We start from the raw sequence: 20038 nt of genomic DNA, 5'->3' as shown, positions 1-20038 counted from the left end.
GACTGATGTGGAGCTACTGTTCTCCATCATTCTATCAGCAGACAGCACTCTGACTGATGTGGAGCTACTTTTCAACTGTACTTTTTCTCAGTGTAGCCAGCCTACTTGGTAAAATCCAAGATTAACTTTAAACAAAACATTAGGAAATGTAGCTTGCTACATTCTTTCTATGATAAAGATTAGAAAAATGATAGCCATGCATTATTTTTGGAAGAAAAAAAAGAACCTTGCTCTATTGCTCTATATCACTCTATTGAAGCAAAAAAAAAATATGTTGCTTTTCAATATACAGTCCATTCAGCAAGTACTCAGACCCCTTCAGTTTATCCACATTTTTTACATTACAGCCTTATTCTAAAATGGATTAAATAAAACATTTTTCCCTCATCAATCTACACACAATACCCCATAATGACATCACAATACCCCATAATGACATCACAATACCCCATAATGACAAAGTGAAAACAGTTTTTTAGAATTGTTTGCTAATGTATTTACATAAGTATTCAGACCGTTTGCTATGAGACTCCAAATTGAGCTCAGGTGCATCCTGTTTCCTGTTTCTTTGAGATGTTTCTACAACTTGACTGGAGTCCACCTGCGGTAAATTCAATTGATTGGACATGATTTGGAAAGGCACACACCTGTCTATATAAAGGTCCCACAGTTGACAGGGCATGTCAGAGCAAAAACCAAGCCATGAGGTCGATGGAAATGTCTGTAGAGCTCCGAGACAGGATAGTGTCGAAGGCACAGATTTGGGGGAAAGGCCCTAAACGATATCTGCAGCATTGAAGGTAATAATATACAATAATGTGAAATGGAGACACAATCTGGTGTATCTCCTAACGTTGTGTACAAGATGACGGCAGGTGTTTACATAAAAAGTAGCTACAAATATTCACATTTCATGAAAAACTTCAAAGAAATAGTTTCAACGGTATTGATGGTGTTGAAAAACTGTCCCGTAGCTATTTCCAAATACCCCGGTATGTGGAATGTATGGTACACCGCCCAATTCTACCACACAAACACACACACATAAACACACACACACGCACACACTGACACAGACACACACACACAGTCGAAAAAGCTGTTAGGCTGCATTTATACAGGCAGACCAATTTCTGATATTTTTGACCAATCAGAAACACACACACACACAAACACACTGCAGTACTTACTCTGTAACCTCCTCAGTGACAGTGTGTTCCACCTGTAGTCTGGAGTTGACTTCTATGAAGTAATGTTTCCCGTGTTTATCCACTAGGAACTCCACAGTGCCCGCATTCTCATAGCCAACCTGTAGGGGGAGATATAACATGTTAACATATAACAGAAACCTGTTAGCATTCTAATAGCCGACCTGTAGGGGGAGATATAACAGAAACCTGTTAGCATTCTCAAAGCCGACCTGTAGGGGGAGATATAACATGTTAACATATAACAGAAACCTGTTAGCATTCTAATAGCCGACCTGTAGGGGGAGATATAACATGTTAACATATAACAGAAACCTGTTAGCATTCTAATAGCCGACCTGTAGGGGGAGATATAACAGAAGCCTGTTAACATTCTAATAGCCGACCTGTAGGGGGAGATATAACATGTTAACATATAACAGAAACCTGTTAGCATTCTAATAGCCGACCTGTAGGGGGAGATATAACATGTTAACATATAACAGAAACCTGTTAGCATTCTAATAGCCAACCTGTAGGGGGAGATATAACATGTTAACATATAACAGAAACCTGTTAGCATTCTAATAGCCGACCTGTAGGGGGAGATATAACAGAAACCTGTTAGCATTCTCATAGCCGACCTGTTGGGGGAGATATAACATGTTAACATATAACAGAAACCTGTTAACATTTTAATAGCCGACCTGTAGGGGGAGATATAACAGGTTTACATATAACAGAAACCTGTTAGCATTCTAATAGCCAACCTGAAGGGGGAGATATAACATGTTAACATTTAACAGAAACCTGTTAGCATTTTAATAGCCAACCTGTAGGGGGAGATATAACAGAAACCTGTTAGCATTCTAATAGCCGACCTGTAGGGGGAGATATAACATGTTAACATATAACAGAAACCTGTTAGCATTCTAATAGCCGACCTGTAGGGGGAGATATAACATGTTAACATATAACAGAAACCTGTTAGCATTCTCATAGCCAACCTGTAGGGGGAGATATAACATGTTAACATATAACAGAAACCTGTTAGCATTCTAATAGTCAACCTGTAGGGGGAGATATAACATGTTAACATATAACAGAAACCTGTTAGCATTCTAATAGCCGACCTGTAGGGGGAGATATAACAGAAACCTGTTAGCATTCTAATAGCCGACCTGTAGGGGGAGATATAACAGAAACCTGTTAGCATTCTAATAGCCGACCTGTAGGGGGAGATATAACATGTTAACATATAACAGAAACCTGTTAGCATTCTAATAGCCGACCTGTAGGGGGAGATATAACAGAAGCCTGTTAACATTCTAATAGCCGACCTGTAGGGGCAGATATAACATGTTAACATATAACAGAAACCTGTTAGCATTCTAATAGCCGACCTGTAGGGGGAGATATAACATGTTAACATATAACAGAAACCTGTTAGCATTCTAATAGCCGACCTGTAGGGGGAGATATAACATGTTAACATATAACAGAAACCTGTTAGCATTTTAATAGCCAACCTGTAGGGGGAGATATAACATGTTAACATATAACAGAAACCTGTTAGCATTCTAATAGCCGACCTGTAGGGGGAGATATAACATGTTAACATATAACAGAAACCTGTTAGCATTCTAATAGCCGACCTGTAGGGGGAGATATTACATGTTAACATATAACAGAAACCTGTTAGCATTCTAATAGCCGACCTGTAGGGGGAGATATAACATGTTAACATATAACAGAAACCTGTTAACATTCTAATAGCCGACCTGTAGGGGGAGATATAACATGTTAACATATAACAGAAACCTGTTAGCATTCTAATAGCCAACCTGTAGGGGGAGATATAACAGGTTTACATATAACAGAAACCTGTTAGCATTCTAATAGCCAACCTGTAGGGGGAGATATAACATGTTAACATATAACAGAAACCTGTTAGCATTCTAATAGCCGACCTGTAGGGGGAGATATAACATGTTAACATTTAACAGAAACCTGTTAGCATTCTAATAGCCAACCTGTAGGGGGAGATATAACAGAAACCTGTTAGCATTCTAATAGCTGACCTGTAGGGGGAGATATAACATGTTAACATATAACAGAAACCTGTTAGCATTCTAATAGCCAACCTGTAGGGGGAGATATAACAGAAACCTGTTAGCATTCTAATAGCCGACCTGTAGGGGGAGATATAACATGTTAACATATAACAGAAACCTGTTAGCATTCTAATAGCCGACCTGTAGGGGGAGATATAACATGTTAACATATAACAGAAACCTGTTAGCATTCTAATAGCCGACCTGTAGGGGGAGATATAACATGTTAACATATAACAGAAACCTGTTAGCATTCTAATAGCCGACCTGTAGGGGGAGATATAACATGTTAACATATAACAGAAACCTGTTAGCATTCTAATAGCCGACCTGTAGGGGGAGATATAACATGTTAACATATAACAGAAACCTGTTAGCATTCTCATAGCCGACCTGTAGGGGGAGATATAACATGTTAACATATAACAGAAACCTGTTAGCATTTTAATAGCCAACCTGTAGGGGGAGATATAACATGTTAACATATAACAGAAACCTGTTAGCATTCTAATAGCCGACCTGTAGGGGGAGATATAACATGTTAACATATAACAGAAACCTGTTAGCATTCTAATAGCCGACCTGTAGGGGGAGATATAACAGAAACCTGTTAGCATTCTCATAGCCAACCTGTAGGGGGAGATATAACATGTTAACATATAACAGAAACCTGTTAACATTTTAATAGCCGACCTGTAGGGGGAGATATAACAGAAACCTGTTAGCATTCTAATAGCCAACCTGTAGGGGGAGATATAACAGGTTTACATATAACAGAAACCTGTTAGCATTCTAATAGCCAACCTGAAGGGGGAGATATAACATGTTAACATTTAACAGAAACCTGTTAGCATTCTAATAGCCAACCTGTAGGGGGAGATATAACAGAAACCTGTTAGCATTCTAATAGCTGACCTGTAGGGGGAGATATAACATGTTAACATATAACAGAAACCTGTTAGCATTCTAATAGCCAACCTGTAGGGGGAGATATAACATGTTAACATATAACAGAAACCTGTTAGCATTCTAATAGCCGACCTGTAGGGGGAGATATAACAGAAACCTGTTAGCATTCTCATAGCCAACCTGTAGGGGGAGATATAACAGAAACCTGTTAGCATTCTAATAGCCGACCTGTAGGGGGAGATATAACAGAAGCCTGTTAACATTCTAATAGCCGACCTGTAGGGGGAGATATAACATGTTAACATATAACAGAAACCTGTTAGCATTCTAATAGCCGACCTGTAGGGGGAGATATAACATGTTAACATATAACAGAAACCTGTTAGCATTCTAATAGCCAACCTGTAGGGGGAGATATAACATGTTAACATATAACAGAAACCTGTTAGCATTCTAATAGCCGACCTGTAGGGGGAGATATAACATGTTAACATATAACAGAAACCTGTTAGCATTCTAATAGCCAACCTGTATGGGGAGATATAACATGAAGCATTTTGCCGAAATCAGCAGTATAGTTTTCATCATGTACATATAACACTGGTAGCATTTTCATAGCCAAACTGGATATAACTTCTTGTCAATATGGGGGCGCTGTTTTCACTTTGTAAAATTTCGTTCCCAAATTAAACTGCCTCGTACTCAATTCTTGCTCGTACAATATGCATATTATTATTACTATTGGATAGAAAACACTCTTTAGTTTCTAAAACCGTTTGAATTATATCTGTGAGTAAAACAGAACTCAAGTTTCAGCTAACTTCCTGTCAGGAAGTGAGAAATCTGAAATCGGGCACTCTGTTCCAGGGTCAGGTTATTAATTTGCATGTAATCTATGAGTCGACATGCACTGCATACGATTTCCCCTAGATGTCAGTAAGCAGTGAGAATTGGAATGGTGTTGCTAGGCAGATCTGAGGCCATATAAAGGCTTTTGGAACGTGGGGAGCACTCTTTTTCAACGTTCGTCATGGCGCAAGACAGACCTCAGGATGGCATTCTGAAAAGCTCTCGTTATAGGCCTTAGATATATCCGGCTCTGATTTTATTCGATATAGGTGTTAAAGACATCATAATGTAGTTATTTTAAACCGAGTTATATCAGTTTATATCAGTATATTGCGATTTTCGGATATTTCTTTGTGCTGCGTTATGAAGAGTTGGACACGTCTGGGCCACATAGCTAATGTTTGCTGCTAATTCCTAAGTTGAAGACGACAATCTACAACCGAGCAACGATGATTCTGGACAAAGGACCACTTGCACAAGATTCTGATGGAAGCTCATAAAAAAGTAAGAACTATTTATGATGTTAATTCGTTGTTCTGTTGAAAAATGTTACACTACTATTCCGCCATTAATTTCGGTGCGGTCTCGCTTTAACGCACGCTGTATGTCATAGTAACTTTAATTTTAAAAATCTAACACAGCGGTTGCATTAAGAACTAATGTATCTTTCATTTGCTGTCCAACCTGTATTTTTTAGTCAAGTTTATGATTAATTATTGATTAGATTAGGTGCCTCTCCCAAGATTTCTTCCGACATTTTGTTGGCAGCTTGGCTACTATTCTCATTGTATAACCACGATTTGTGCCGCTAAATATGCACATTTTCGAACAAACAATATATGTATTGTGTAATATGATGTTATAGGACTGTCATCTGATGAAGTTTTGAGAAGGTTAGTGAAAAATTTAATATATTTTGCTGGTTTATTCGCTATCGCTAACGTGCATGAATCAATACTGCTGTGTGGTTGGCTATTGTAGTAAGCTAATATAATGCTAAATTGTGTTTTCGCTGTAAAACACTTAAAGAATCTGAAATATTGGCTGGATTCACAAGATCTTTGTCTTTCATTTGCTGTACGCTGTGTATTTTTCATAAATGTTTTATGATGAGTATTTAGTTAATTCACGTTGCTCTCTGTAGTTATTCTAGTTGCTTTGGTGAGAGTTGTGATGGTGGCTGCAATGTAAAACTATGATTTATACCTGAAATATGCAAATTTTTCGAACAAAACATATGCTATACAATAAATATGTTATCAGACTGTCATCTGATGAAGTTGTTTCTTGGTTAGTGACTATTTATATCTTTATTTGGTCGAATTTGTGATAGCTACCTATGCAGGAAAAAAATGGTGGAGAAAAAAAAGTTGTGTCTTTTGCTATTGTGGTTAGCTAATAGATTTACATATTGTGTCTTCCCTGTAAAACATTTTAAAAATCAGAAATGATGGCTGGATTCACAAGATGTGTATCTTTCATTTGGTGTCTTGGACTTGTGATTTCATGAACATTTTATTATATGATATCCCTGTGGCTTTAGGCTAGGCTATGCTAGTCTGCTTTTTTGATGGGGGGGATCCCGGATCCGGGTTTGTGACTCGTTAGAGGATAACAGAGAGCCGTTAGTAACTATACCATAGTATTATCATCTGTTATACACCATGCCTGCGTTCTCATAGACAATTTTCAGGAGACGTTATAACAAACTGCATTGTCCCAGCCAACCTACAGTACTGTATATGGGGCACATCAATTAGTACATTCGGAAAGTACTCAGACCCCTTGGTTTTTTGCCACCTTTTATTACGTTACATCCTTATTCTAAAATTGATTTAAAAAATACATGTTTTCCTTATCAATCTACACACAATGCCCCATAATGACAAAGAGAAAACAAGCTTTTTGAAATGTTTGCAAATGTACAATTTAAAAAAACGGATACCTTATTTACATAAGTATTCAGACCCTTTGCTATGAGACTCGAAGTTGAGTTCAGTTGCGTCCTGTTTACATTGATCGTCCTTGAGATGTTTCTACAACTTGATTGGTCCACCTGTGGTAAATTCAATTGATTGGACTTGATTCGGAAAAGGCACACACCTGTCTATATAAGGTCTCACAGTTGACAGAGCATGTCAGAGCAAAAACCAAGCCATGAAGTCAAAGGAATTGTCAGTAGAGCTCCGAGACAGGATTGTGTCAAGGCACAGATCTGGGGAAGGTCCCCAAGAACACAGTGGCCTCCATCATTCTTTAGTGGAAGAGGTAAGGTACACCTTTCAACAGGACACCGACCTAAGCACTCAGCCAAGACAACGCAGGAGTGACTTCGGGACAAGTCTCTGAATGTCCTTGAGTGGCCCAGTCTGAGTCCGGACCCGATCGAACATCTCTGGAGAGACATGAAAATAGCTGTTCAGCGACGCTCCCCATTCAACCTGACAGAGCTTGAGAGGATCTGCAGAGAAGAATGGGAGAAACTCCCCAAATACAGGTGTGCCAAGCTTGTAGCGTCATACCCCAGAAGTCTCAAGGCTGTAATCGTTGCGAAAGGTGCTTCAACAAAGTACTGAGTAAAGGGTCTGAATACTTAAGTAAATGTGATATTAAAGTTATTTTTTTCATACATTTTCAAACGTTCTAAAAAAACATTTTTGCTCTGTCATTATAGGGTAATGTGTGTAGATTGATGAGAGGGGGAATAAACAATTTAATCCATTTTAGAATAAGGATGTAACGTAACAACATGTTGGAAAAAGTCAAGGGGTCTGAATACTTTCCGAAGGTACTGTATATGTTTAAATATGTACTTTAAAAAAACTGCTCTTTCAAAGTCAAGAAAACAGCTAAACCAGTATGTTAAAAATGCTGGCGGAAGATGCTAATCGTTAGCATTCTGGTAAACATTAAGCCTCAGTGTTGCGTGTGTGTGTGTGTGTGTGTGTGTGTGTGTGTGTGTGTGTGTGTGTGTGTGTGTGTGTGTGTGTGTGTGTGTGTGTGTGTGTGTGTGTGTGTGTGTGTGTGTGTGTGTGTGTGTGTGTGTGTGTGTGTGTGTGTGTGTGTGTATGATTATTCCACCCTGTAGCGCCATAACACCTGAAGCATCATCTAAGCTGAATCAGGTGTGTTCAATAACCTGCAAGCACACACACACACACACACACACACACACACACACACACACACACACACACACACACACACACACACACACACACACACACACACACACACACACACACACACAGCGGCCCTTGTTGGCCTATATAGAGGGAGGGAGGGAGGGAGGGAGGGAGGGAGGGAGGGAGGGAGGGAGGGAGGGAGGGACCACTGTGACTGACCCAAAATTAAGGAAAGCCCTCAGATTACATAGACCCACAAAGAATTAGAAAACAAATCCAATTTTGATAGACACCCATATCTACTGGGTGAAATACCACAGTGATTACCTGTTTACCTGTTGCCACAAGAAAAGGGCAACCAGTGAAGAACAAACACCATTGTAAATACAACCCATATTTATGTTCATTTATTTTCCCATTTGTACTTTAAGTATTTGTACATCGTTACAACACTGTATATATAATTTTTTATTCATTTATTTCACTTTTGTTTACCCATTTGCTTTGGTAATGGTAACATAGGGAGGGAAGGAGGGAGGGACGGGAGACGGAGAGAGAACGACAAAGTGACAGAGAGAGAAAGAGGGAGAGAGAGAAAGTGGGGGAAAAGGGTAGCTAGGTCAGGGAATGCCAGAGGGTATGGTACATCATGTGTGTCTATGCAACACAGAGGTAAATCTATCAATCGATCAATATCATTGATGCAGTTAAATGGGTTGAGAGGTCACGAAGGGAATTTAGGGTTACGAATGGTTTAGAACAGGTTTAGAACAGGTTTAGAACAGGTTTAGAACAGGTTTAGAACAGGTTTAGAACAGGTTTAGAACAGGTTTAGAACAAGTTTAGAGCAGGTTAAGAACAAGTTTAGAACAAGTTTAGAGCAGGTTAAGAACAAGTTTAGAACAGGTTAAGAACAAGTTTAGAACAGGTTTAGAACAGGTTTAGAACAGGTTTAGAACAGGTTTAGAACAGGTTTAGAACAGGTTTAGAACAGGTTTAGAACAGGTTTAGAACAGGTTTAGAACAGGTTTAGAACAGGTTTAGAACAAGTTTAGAGCAGGTTAAGAACAAGTTTAGAACAAGTTTAGAGCAGGTTAAGAACAAGTTTAGAACAGGTTAAGAACAAGTTTAGAACAGGTTTAGAACAGGTTTGGAAAAACAATTTTCCTTCCAGATTCATCTCTCCCTCTCTCCCTCCCACCCTCTCTCTCTCTCTGTCCCTCTTTCCCACCCATCCTCCCTCCCTCTTCCCCTGTCAGTAGGAATTGAGGATAATCTGAGCCAAATGTCAAAGTATCTGATCCAATTTCTTTTCACACACACACGCATACACACACACACTTAGTTTGATCCAAATTCTCTGTGCAATTCATCGCTGCATGCTACGTAATCCTATCCATGACAAGCATTGCCAAGAGCAGAAACACACACACACACGCACACACACACACACAAATACACACATACGCGTGCTCATGTCAATATGCCGACACATATTTTCTAGGAATCTGTTCAATTTTATCGCCTCTATTCCGTCACTGTTTTTAAACCTATTTTATCTCCTCTATTCTGTCATTATTTTATCTCCTCTATTCTGTCACTATTTTATCTCCTCTATTCTGTTATTATTTTATCTCCTCTATTCTGTCGCTATTGAAAGGTAAGAGGAGAGGAGGAAAGAAAAGGAGGGGGTTGGAGAGGGGAGGTGAGAAGGGTGGAGAAGAGACAGAGATGAGAGGAGTGAAGATCGAGAGACAGATGGCTGTGGTTAGGATGGAAGGATGGAGAGATGGAGAGGTAGGGTAGGTAGAGAGAGATGGAGCGATGTAGGGATTGAGAAGTAGAGAGAGATTGAGGGATGGAGGGAGGGATGGAGAGGTAGAGAGAGATGGAGCGATGTAGGGATGGAGAAGTAGAGAGGTAGAGAGAGATGGTGGGATGGAGAGGTGGAGAGGTAGAGAGAGATGGAGGGATGGAGATGTAGAGAGGGATGGAGGGATGGAGAGGTGGAGAGGTGGAGAGAGAGAGAGAGGTAGAGAGAGAGGTAGAGAGAGATGGAGGGATGGAGAGGTGGAGAGGTAGAGAGAGATGGAGGGATGGAGACGTAGATAGGTAGAGACAGATGGAGAGATCGGGGGATGGAGAGAGATGGAGGGATGGAGACGTAGAGAGGTAGAGAGAGATGGAGGGATGGAGAGGTGGAGAGGTAGAGAGAGATGGAGGGATGGAGCGTTAGAGAGGTAGAGAGAGATGGAGGGTTGGAGAGGTGGAGAGGTAGAGAGGTAGAGAGAGATGGAGGGATGGAAAGGTAGAGAGGTAGAGAGAGATGGAGGGATGGAGAGGTGGAGAGGTAGAGAGAGATGGAGGGATGGAGATGTAGAGAGGGATGGAGGGATGGAGAGGTGGAGAGGTAGAGAGGTAGAGAGAGATGGTGGGATGGAGAGGTGGAGAGGTAGAGAGAGATGGAGGGATGGAGAGGTGGAGAGGTAGAGAGAGATGGAGGGATGGAGATGTAGAGAGGTAGAGAGAGATGGAGGGATGGAGAGGTAGAGAGGTAGAGAGAGATGGAGGGATGGAGAGGTAGAGAGAGATGGAGGGATGGAGAGGTGGAGAGGTAGAGAGAGATGGAGGGATGGAGATGAAGAGAGGTAGATAGAGATGGAGGGATGGAGATGTAGAGAGGTAGAGAGAGATGGAGGGATGGAGATGTAGAGAGGGATGGAGGGATGGAGAGGTGGAGAGGTAGAGAGAGATGGAGAGGTGGAGAGGTGGAGAGGTAGAGAGAGATGGAGGGATGGAGAGGTGGAGAGGTAGAGAGAGATGGAGGGATGGAGAGGTGGAGAGAGTAGAGAGAGATGGAGGGATGGAGAGGTAGAGAGAGATGGAGGGATGGAGAGGTGGAGAGGTAGAGAGAGATGGAGGGATGGAGAGGTGGAGAGGTAGAGAGAGATGGAGAGGTGGAGAGGTAGAGAGGTAGAGAGAGATGGAGGGATGGAGAGGTAGAGAGAGATGGAGGGATGGAGAGGTGGAGAGGTAGAGAGAGATGGAGGGATGGAGGGAGGGATGGAGAGGTAGAGAGGTAGAGAGAGATGGAGGGATGAGAGGTGGAGAGGTAGAGAGAGATGGAGGGATGGAGAGGTGGAGAGGTAGAGAGAGATGGAGAGGTGGAGAGGTAGAGAGGTAGAGAGAGATGGAGGGATGGAGAGGTAGAGAGAGATGGAGGGATGGAGAGGTGGAGAGGTAGAGAGAGATGGAGGGATGGAGAGATGGAAAGAGATGGAGGGATGGAGAGGTGGAGAGGTAGAGAGCGATGGAGGGATGGAGAGGTGGAGAGGTAGAGAGAGATGGAGGGATGGAGAGAGATGGAGGGATGGAGAGGTGGAGAGGTAGAGAGAGATGGAGGGATGGAGACGTAGATAGGTAGAGAGAGATGGAGAGATCGGGGGATGGAGAGAGATGGAGGGATGGAGAGGTAGAGAGAGATGGAAGGATGGAGAGGTGGAGAGGTAGAGAGATGGAGGGATGGAGAGATAGAGAGAGATGGAGGGATGGAGACGTAGAGAGGTAGAGAGAGATGGAGGGATGGAGAGGTGGAGAGGTAGAGAGAGATGGAGGGATGGAGAGGTGGAGAGGTAGAGAGAGATGGAGGGATGGAGCGTTAGAGAGGTAGAGAGAGATGGAGGGTTGGAGAGGTGGAGAGGTAGAGAGAGAGATGGAGGGATGGAGAGGTGGAGAGGTAGAGAGAGATGGAGGGATGGAGAGGTAGAGAGAGATGGATGGATGGATGGAGAGGTAGAGAGAGAGATGGAGGGATGGAGAGGTAGAGAGAGATGGAGGGATGGAGAGGTGGAGAGGTAGAGAGAGATGGAGGGATGGAGAGGTGGAGAGGTAGAGAGAGATGGAGAGGTGGAGAGGTGGAGAGGTAGGGATGGAGAGGTAGAGAGAGAGATCGAGGGATGGAGAGGTAGAGAGAGATGGAGGGATGGAGAGGTAGAGAGGTAGAGAGAGATGGAGGGATGGAGAGGTGGAGAGGTAGAGAGAGATGGAGGGATGGAGAGGTAGAGAGAGATGGAGGGATGGAGAGGTGGAGAGGTAGAGAGAGATGGAGGGATGGAGAGGTGGAGAGGTAGAGAGAGATGGAGGGATGGAGAGGTAGAGAGAGATGGAGGGATGGAGAGGTGGAGAGGTAGAGAGAGATGGAGGGATGGAGAGGGAGAGGTAGAGAGAGATGGAGGGATGGAGAGGTGGAGAGGTAGAGAGAGATGGAGGGATGGAGAGGTGGAGGTAGAGAGAGATGAGAAAGGTTTAGTATTATATATATATTTTTTAAACTAGCGTTGACTTCTGATAGCTACTTTATTGATGAGAAATGTACTTACTGTGACTATGCTATGTGGTTGAGTCACCTAGCTATCTTATGATGAATGCACTAACAGTAAGTCGCTCTGGATACGAGCGTCTGCTAAATGACTAAAATGTATTGTAATGTAAATGTAGAAAGAGAGAGAGAGAGAGGGAGAGAGAGAGGGGGCGAGAGCGAGAGAGAGAAACAGGGACAGAGAGAGCGAGAACGAGAGTAAGGAAGAAAATTAACTTAACCAAACCCTGTGTTTGACAATCTCTGGGCAGAACTGTTGTCACCATAGCAACCCGCCTTATCAACCCGTCAAATAAAACAACATGAAACATGGTTACCATGGTGATACGCTATAATGTATACGTTATCTTCATCTGCATTCGTTTCATTGGATTTTATTCTCCCTTTCTTTGTTTTCCTTCGTGTTCATGTTTTTCTTTCTCATCTCTTGTCGCTCTCTTTCCCTCTCCCTCATTCCCTCTCCCTCCCTCTCCCTCTCCTTCCCTCTCCTTCTCCTTCTCCCTCTCCCCCCTCCTCTCCCTTTCTGACACACCAGGCCTAATAACACAGACACAAACATAGAAAAGTGAGAATGGCGCTGGACTGAATAGGGCTCGTGACCAATGTGTTTATATGTGTTTTTCTTCACAGATATATTTCTACGATTTTTATGTTTCTGACATTGTTTCCAATGACCGAAAAGAGCTTCTGGACATACCGCTCGCCCTAATCCCCAGAGACGGCGATATAGAGACTGACATGAGGGGACCCTGATGAAACTACAGTGGTGAGTAAACCCTCTGTTCTGTTGGCGAATGGACAATCACTGGAGAATAAACTGGACGAGGCGACGTACGAGACTATCCTATCAACGGGACCTGAAGAAACTGTACTTGTCACGCCCTGACCTTAGAGAGCCTTTTTATTTCTCTCTTTGGACAGGGTGTGATTTGGGTGGGCATTCTAGTTTTTCTATTTCTTTGTTGGCCGGGTAGGGTTCCCAATCAGAGGCAGCTGTTTATCGTTGTCTCTGATTGGGAATCATACTTAGGCAGCCTGTTTTCCACCCTAGTTTGTGGGATCTTGTTTTTGCACTGTTTGTAGGTAACCTGCAGGACGTTACGTTCGTTCATTTTCTTTTTTTGGGTGTTCATCCTAATAAAGAAAGATGTACGTTTACCACGCTGCACCTTGGTCCACTCTTCATACCACCAACGAGAGCCGTAACAGAAGATCCCACCACCAACGGACCAAGCAGTGTGGCCTGGAGGAGCAGACATCCTGGACATGGGAGGAGATCCTGGACGGGAAGGGATCCTGGACGGGAAGGGATCCTGGAGGAGCAGACATCCTGGACATGGGAGGAGATCCTGGACGGGAAGGGATCCTGGACATGGGAGGAGATCCTGGACGGGAAGGGATCCTGGACGGGAAGGGATCCTGGACGGGAAGGGATCCTGGACATGGGAGGAGATCCTGGACGGGAAGGGATCCTGGACATGGGAGATCCTGGACTGGAAGGGATCCTGGACATGGGAGGAGATCCTGGACTGGAAGGGATCCTGGACATGGGAGGAGATCCTGGACAGGAAGGGATCCTGGACATGGGAGGAGATCCTGGACGGGAAGGGATCCTGGACGCGAAGGGATCCTGGACGGGAAGGGATCCTGGACATGGGAGGAGATCCTGGACGGGAAGGGATCCTGGACATGGGAGATCCTGGACTGGAAGGGATCCTGGACATGGGAGGAGATCCTGGACGGGAAGGGATCCTGGACATGGGAGGAGATCCTGGATGGGAAGGGATCCTGGACATGGGAGATCCTGGACTGGAAGGGATCCTGGACATGGGAGGAGATCCTGGATGGGAAGGGATCCTGGACATGGGAGATCCTGGCTGGAAAAGATCACCTTCCATGGAAGCAGAAGGAGCAACAGCGACGACGCTGGGGTTCGCGACCACAAAGACAACCCAAAGGACAGCCCGAAAAACATTTTATGGAGGGGGAACACGGGGAGGTCGGCGGTGCCGAGGTGTGAACCAGAGACAACCTGGGAGGAGGTAGAGAGGTGGTCGGTTGACCCAGAGAGAGTGCCAGAGCCCGCCTGTGATTCAATAGAACAGTGCGAGTAGGGATACAGGAGAATGGAGTTGGCGAGGAGTATGCGGCAACGTAGGCGTTTGGAGGTGCGTGTCACCAGCCCGGTACCACCAGTGCCGGCCCCACGCACCAAGCTTCCGGCGAAAGTTCCCAGTCCAGTGATGATCCGTGGCCCGAAGCCTCCAGTGATGATCCATGGCCCGAAGCCTCCAGTGATGATCCATGGCCCGAAGCCTCCAGTGATGATCCATGGCCCGAAGCCTCCAGTGATGATCCATGGCCCGGAGCCTCCAGTGATGATCCATGGCCCGAAGCCTCCAGTGATGATCCATGGCCCGAAGCCTCCAGTGATGATCCATGGCCCGAAGCCTCCAGTGATGATCCATGGCCCGAAGCCTAAAGTGATAATCCATGGCCCGAAGCCTCCAGTGATGATCCATGGCACGAAGCCTCCAGTGATGATCCATGGCACGAAGCCTCCAGTGATAATCCATGGCACGAAGCCTCCAGTGATGATCCATGGCACGAAGCCTCCAGTGATGATCCATGGCACGAAGCCTCCAGTGATGATCCATGGCACGGAGCCTGCAGTGATGATCCATGGCCCGGAGCCTGCAGTGAGGATCCATAGCACGAAGCCTCCAGCGTTGATCCGCGGTCCAGAGCCTCCAGTGACAGTTTCCATTCCGGAGCCTCCAGCGACGATCCCCACTCCGGAGCCTCCAGCGACGGTCCCCACTCCGGAGCCTCCAGCGACGATCCCCAGTCCGGAGCCTCCAGCGACGATCCCCAGTCCGGGGCCTCCAGCGAGGGTTCCCAGTCTGGGGCCTGCAGCGAGGGTCCCCAGTCCGGGGCCTGCTGCGAGGGTCCCCAGTCCGGGGCCTGCTGCGAGGGTTCCCAGTCCGGGGCCTGGGGAGAGGGTCCCCAGTCCGGGGTCGGCGACGAGGGTCCCCGCACCAGAGGCGCCACCAAAGTTAGGGGAGCCAGAGGTGGAGCGGGGTCTGCGTCCTGCACCGGAGCCGCCACCAAAGTAGATGCCCATCCTGACACTCCCCTATAGGTTCAGGTTTGCGGCCGGGAGTCCACACCTTTGGGGGGGAGGGGGGTACTGTCACGTCCTGACCTTAGAGAGCCATATTCTATTTTGTTAGGTCAGGCTGTGATGTGGGGTGGGCATTCTATGTATTGTATTTCTGTGGGTTTGGCCGATTGTGGTTCCCAATCAGAGGCAGCTGTCTTTCGTTGTCTCTGATTGGGGATCATACTTAGGCAGCCCTTTTCCCTCCTTCAGTGTGGGTTGTTGTCTTTGTTAATGGCAGGTATAGCCTTACCGAGCTTCACGTTCGTTTTTGTTAATAAAAGAATGTAAGCTTACCACGCTACACCTTGGTCCGGTCATTTGCACGAAGACGACGCTCGTGACAGATCCTGAATAGCTTCAACTCCCAATCTATAAGACTGCTAAATAGTTAGTTAAAATAGTTAGCTAAATAGTTAGTTAAAATAGTTAGTTAAATAGTTCGTTAAATAGTTCGTTAAAATAGTTAAATATTTAGCTAAATAGTTAGCTAAATAGTTAGTTAAATAGTTAGTTAAAATAGTTAGTTAAATAGTTAGCTAAATAGTTAGTTAAAATAGTTCGTTAAATAGTTCGTTAAAATAGTTAAATATTTAGCTGAATAGTTAGCTAAATAGTTAGTTAAATAGTTAGCTAAAATAGTTAACCAAATAGCTATCCGGTTCCTTATTGCACTAACTATCTTATCTTTGACTACGCTGCTGCTACTGTTTACTATCTATCCTGTTCACTTCAGCCTAGTCACTTTATTCCTAGTTATATGTACATATCTACCTCAACTACATCGTTCCCCTGCGCATTGACTCAGTACTGGTACCCCGTGTATAAAGCCATGTTATCATTACTCATTGACTCAGTACTGGTACCCCGTGTATAAAGCCAAGTTATCATTACTCATTGACTCAGTACTGGTACCCCGTGTATAAAGCCATGTTATCATTACTCATTGACTCAGTACTGGTACCCCGTGTATAAAGCCATGTTATCATTGACTCAGTACTGGTACCCCGTGTATAAAGCCATGTTATCATTACTCATTGACTCAGTACTGGTACCCCGTGTATAAAGCCATGTTATCATTACTCAGTACTGGTACCCCGTGTATAAAGCCATGTTATCATTGACTCAGTACTGGTACCCCGTGTATAAAGCCATGTTATCATTACTCATTGACTCAGTACTGGTACCCCATGTATAAAGCCATGATATCATTACTCATTGACTCAGTACTGGTACCCCGTGTATAAAGCCATGTTATCATTACTCAGTACTGGTACCCCGTGTATAAAGCCATGTTATCATTGCTCATTGACTCAGTACTGGTACCCCGTGTATAAAGCCATGTTATCATTACTCATTGACTCAGTACTGGTACCCCGTGTATAAAGCCATGTTATCATTGACTCAGTACTGGTACCCCGTGTATAAAGCCATGTTATCATTGACTCAGTACTGGTTCCCCGTGTATAAAGCCATGTTATCATTACTCATTGACTCAGTACTGGTACCCCGTGTATAAAGCCATGTTATCATTACTCAGTACTGGTACCCCGTGTATAAATCCATGTTATCATGACTCAGTACTGGTACCCCGTGTATAAAGCCATGTTATCATTACTCTTTGTGTTTTTATTATTACTTCTATTAAGTCTCTATTTTCTGTCTCTCTACGTTGTTGTGAAGGTCCCGTAAGTCAGCATTTCACTGGTAGTCTACACCTGTTGTTTACCAAGCATGTGATGAATATATTGTGATCTATTGCACGATTACACACACACACACACTTCTCCACTCCCCATATTCTGTAAATTGTCAACAAGACGAGTCCCCGGTACAATCTAGTCTTTAAGACACTGCCCCTTCTACTACATCTGTACAGTTCTCTCTCTCTCATCTTCTCCCTGTCTCCTCCTCAACTTTAACGCTCACCCTGTGTGTGTGTGTGTCTGTGTGTGTGTGTCTGTGTGTGTGTGTCTGTGTATGTGTGTGTGTGTGTGTGTGTGTGTGTGTGTGTGTGTGTGTGTGTGTGTGTGTGTGTGTGTGTGTGTGTGTGTGTGTGTGTGTGTGTGTGTGTGTGTGTGTGTGTGTGTGTGTGTGTGTGTGTGTGTGTGTGTGTGTGTGTGTGTGTGTGTGATTCGTTTCTGCTACACTGCGGTACTTGATACTTCCTAAGGAAGTGAGGGAGGAAAGAAGAGACAGAAAAGGGTGAGAGAGAAGTAATAACATCCATGGCTGACTGTGCAACCGTGCATGTGTGTGTTTCTGTGTGTGTGTGTGTGTGTGTGTGTGTTTCTGTGTGTGTGTGTGTGTGTGTGTTTCTGTGTGTGAGTGTGTCTACTTGTCTGTCCTCTAAGTGTGAGTGTGTGCGACTATGTGACTATGAATTAAATAGCCTCCTGTATGCATCAATGAATAACTGATTAGACAGCTAGCCCAGACATTACACTATGGAAAGAGAGACAGAGAGAGAGACAGAGACAGAGACAGAGACAGAGACAGAGACAGAGACAGAGACAGAGACAGAGAGAGAGAGAGAGAGAGAGAGAGAGAGAGAGAGAGAGAGAGAGAGAGAGAGAGAGAACGAGAGAGAACGAGAGAGAGAACGAGAGGGAGGAACCCATTGCCCTTTATGGTTGTGAGGTTTGGGGTCCGCTCAACAACCATGATATCACAAAAAAAGACAAACACCAAAATGAGACTCTGCAGAATTCTGCAAAAACATACAACTTAGAACACCAATTATTAACGGGGTGGTTCGAGCCGATGGCTGATTGGCTGACAGCTGTGTTATATCAGACCGTATACCACAGGTGTTTTTACTGCTCTTATTGCATTGGTAAACAGTGTATAATAGCAATAAGGCACTCCGTGTTGCATCGTGCATACGACCAGCCCTTAGCCGTGGTATATACCACACCCCCTCGTGCCTTATTGCTCAAATAATGCACGCAGAGCAGGATTAGGTTGATACCTGCTAATTATCAAAATCCAGAAAATAAACGTTAAATTCTACAAACAACATAAAAGGAAGCGATTCTCAAACCTTCCATTAAAAAGCCATCACCTACAGAGAGATGAACCTGGAGAAGAGTCTCCTAAGCAAGCTGGTCCTGGGGCTCTGTTCACAAACACAAACAGACCCCGAGGACAGCAACACAATTAGACCCAACCAAATCATGAGAAAACAAAAAGAGAATTACTTGACACATTGGAAAGAATTAACCAAAAACAGAGCAAACTAGAATGCTATTGGGCCCCAAACAGAGAGTACACAGTGGCAGAATACCTGACCACTGTGACTGACCCAAACTTAAGGAAAGCTTTGACTATGTACAGACTCAGTGAGCATAGCCTTGCTATTGAGAAAGGCCGCCGTAGGCAGACATGGCTCTCAAGAGAAGACAGGCTATGTGCACACTGCCCACAAAATGAGGTGGAAACTGAGCTGCACTTCCTAACCTCCTGCCCAATGTATGACCATATTAGAGACACATATTTCCCTCAGATTACACACATCCACAAAGAACTTGAAAACAAACCCGTTTTTGATCAACTCCCATATCTACTGGGTGAAATACCACAGTGTGCCATCACAGCAGCAAGATGTGTGACCTGTTGCCACAAGAAAAGGTCAACCAGTGAAGAACAAACACCATTGTAAATACAACCCATATTTATGTTCGTTTATTTTTGTACTTTAACTATTTGCACATCGTTACAACACTGTATATTTTAAACGTCTCTATACCTGTTGAACTTCTGTGATATTTACTGTTCATTTAAATTTGGTTCATTATCTATTTCACTTGCTTTGGCAATGTACACATACTGTATGTTTCCATGCCAATAAATCCTTTTGAATTGGATTCAGATGGGGGGGGTGGGGGAAGGAAGGGAGGGAGGTTGACGGCATGTTAATCAGGGAGGACGGGCTCGTGGTAATGACTGGAGCGGAGTTGGAACGGAATGGAATCAAATACATCAAACATATGGTTTCTATGTGTTTGATGCCATTTCATTAGTTCCTTTACAGACGTTATTATGAGCCGTCCCGGCCTCAGCAGGATCCACTGATAGCAGACACAGAGGAGAGAGGGAGATAAGAGGAGAGAGGGAGTGGGAGAGGGGGGGGGGGGGGAGAGGGAGATAAGAGGGGGGGGGGGGGGGTGGAGAGAAAGACAGGTGGAGAGAGAGAATTAGACAGCAACAACACTGTGGCTAGCAGACTGTGACACTATAGAGGAGAGAGTGAGACAGGTGGAGAGAGAGAATTAGACAGCAACAACACTGTGGCTAGCAGACTGTGACACTATAGA

The 20038-nt window shown here is 44.2% G+C and overlaps 1 protein-coding gene across 3 annotated transcripts in view; it reads right to left on the bottom strand.

The window, feature by feature from the left end:
- Positions 1–20038, bottom strand: part of LOC139561273 (pyruvate carboxylase, mitochondrial-like) — a 516102-nt gene that overhangs the window by 428393 nt on the left and 67671 nt on the right. For all 3 annotated transcript variants that reach the window (XM_071378258.1, XM_071378257.1, XM_071378259.1), the window contains one exon: positions 1191–1309. In XM_071378258.1, the coding sequence (XP_071234359.1) occupies positions 1191–1309 (119 nt within the window). The remainder of the gene's footprint in view (positions 1–1190; positions 1310–20038) is intronic.

The sequence above is a fragment of the Salvelinus alpinus genome, chromosome 31 (assembly GCF_045679555.1).
Source record: "Salvelinus alpinus chromosome 31, SLU_Salpinus.1, whole genome shotgun sequence".
Taxonomy (NCBI): domain Eukaryota; kingdom Metazoa; phylum Chordata; class Actinopteri; order Salmoniformes; family Salmonidae; genus Salvelinus; species Salvelinus alpinus.
Note: the sequence above shows the minus strand (reverse complement) of the source record. Positions and strands in the feature narration are given on the sequence as shown.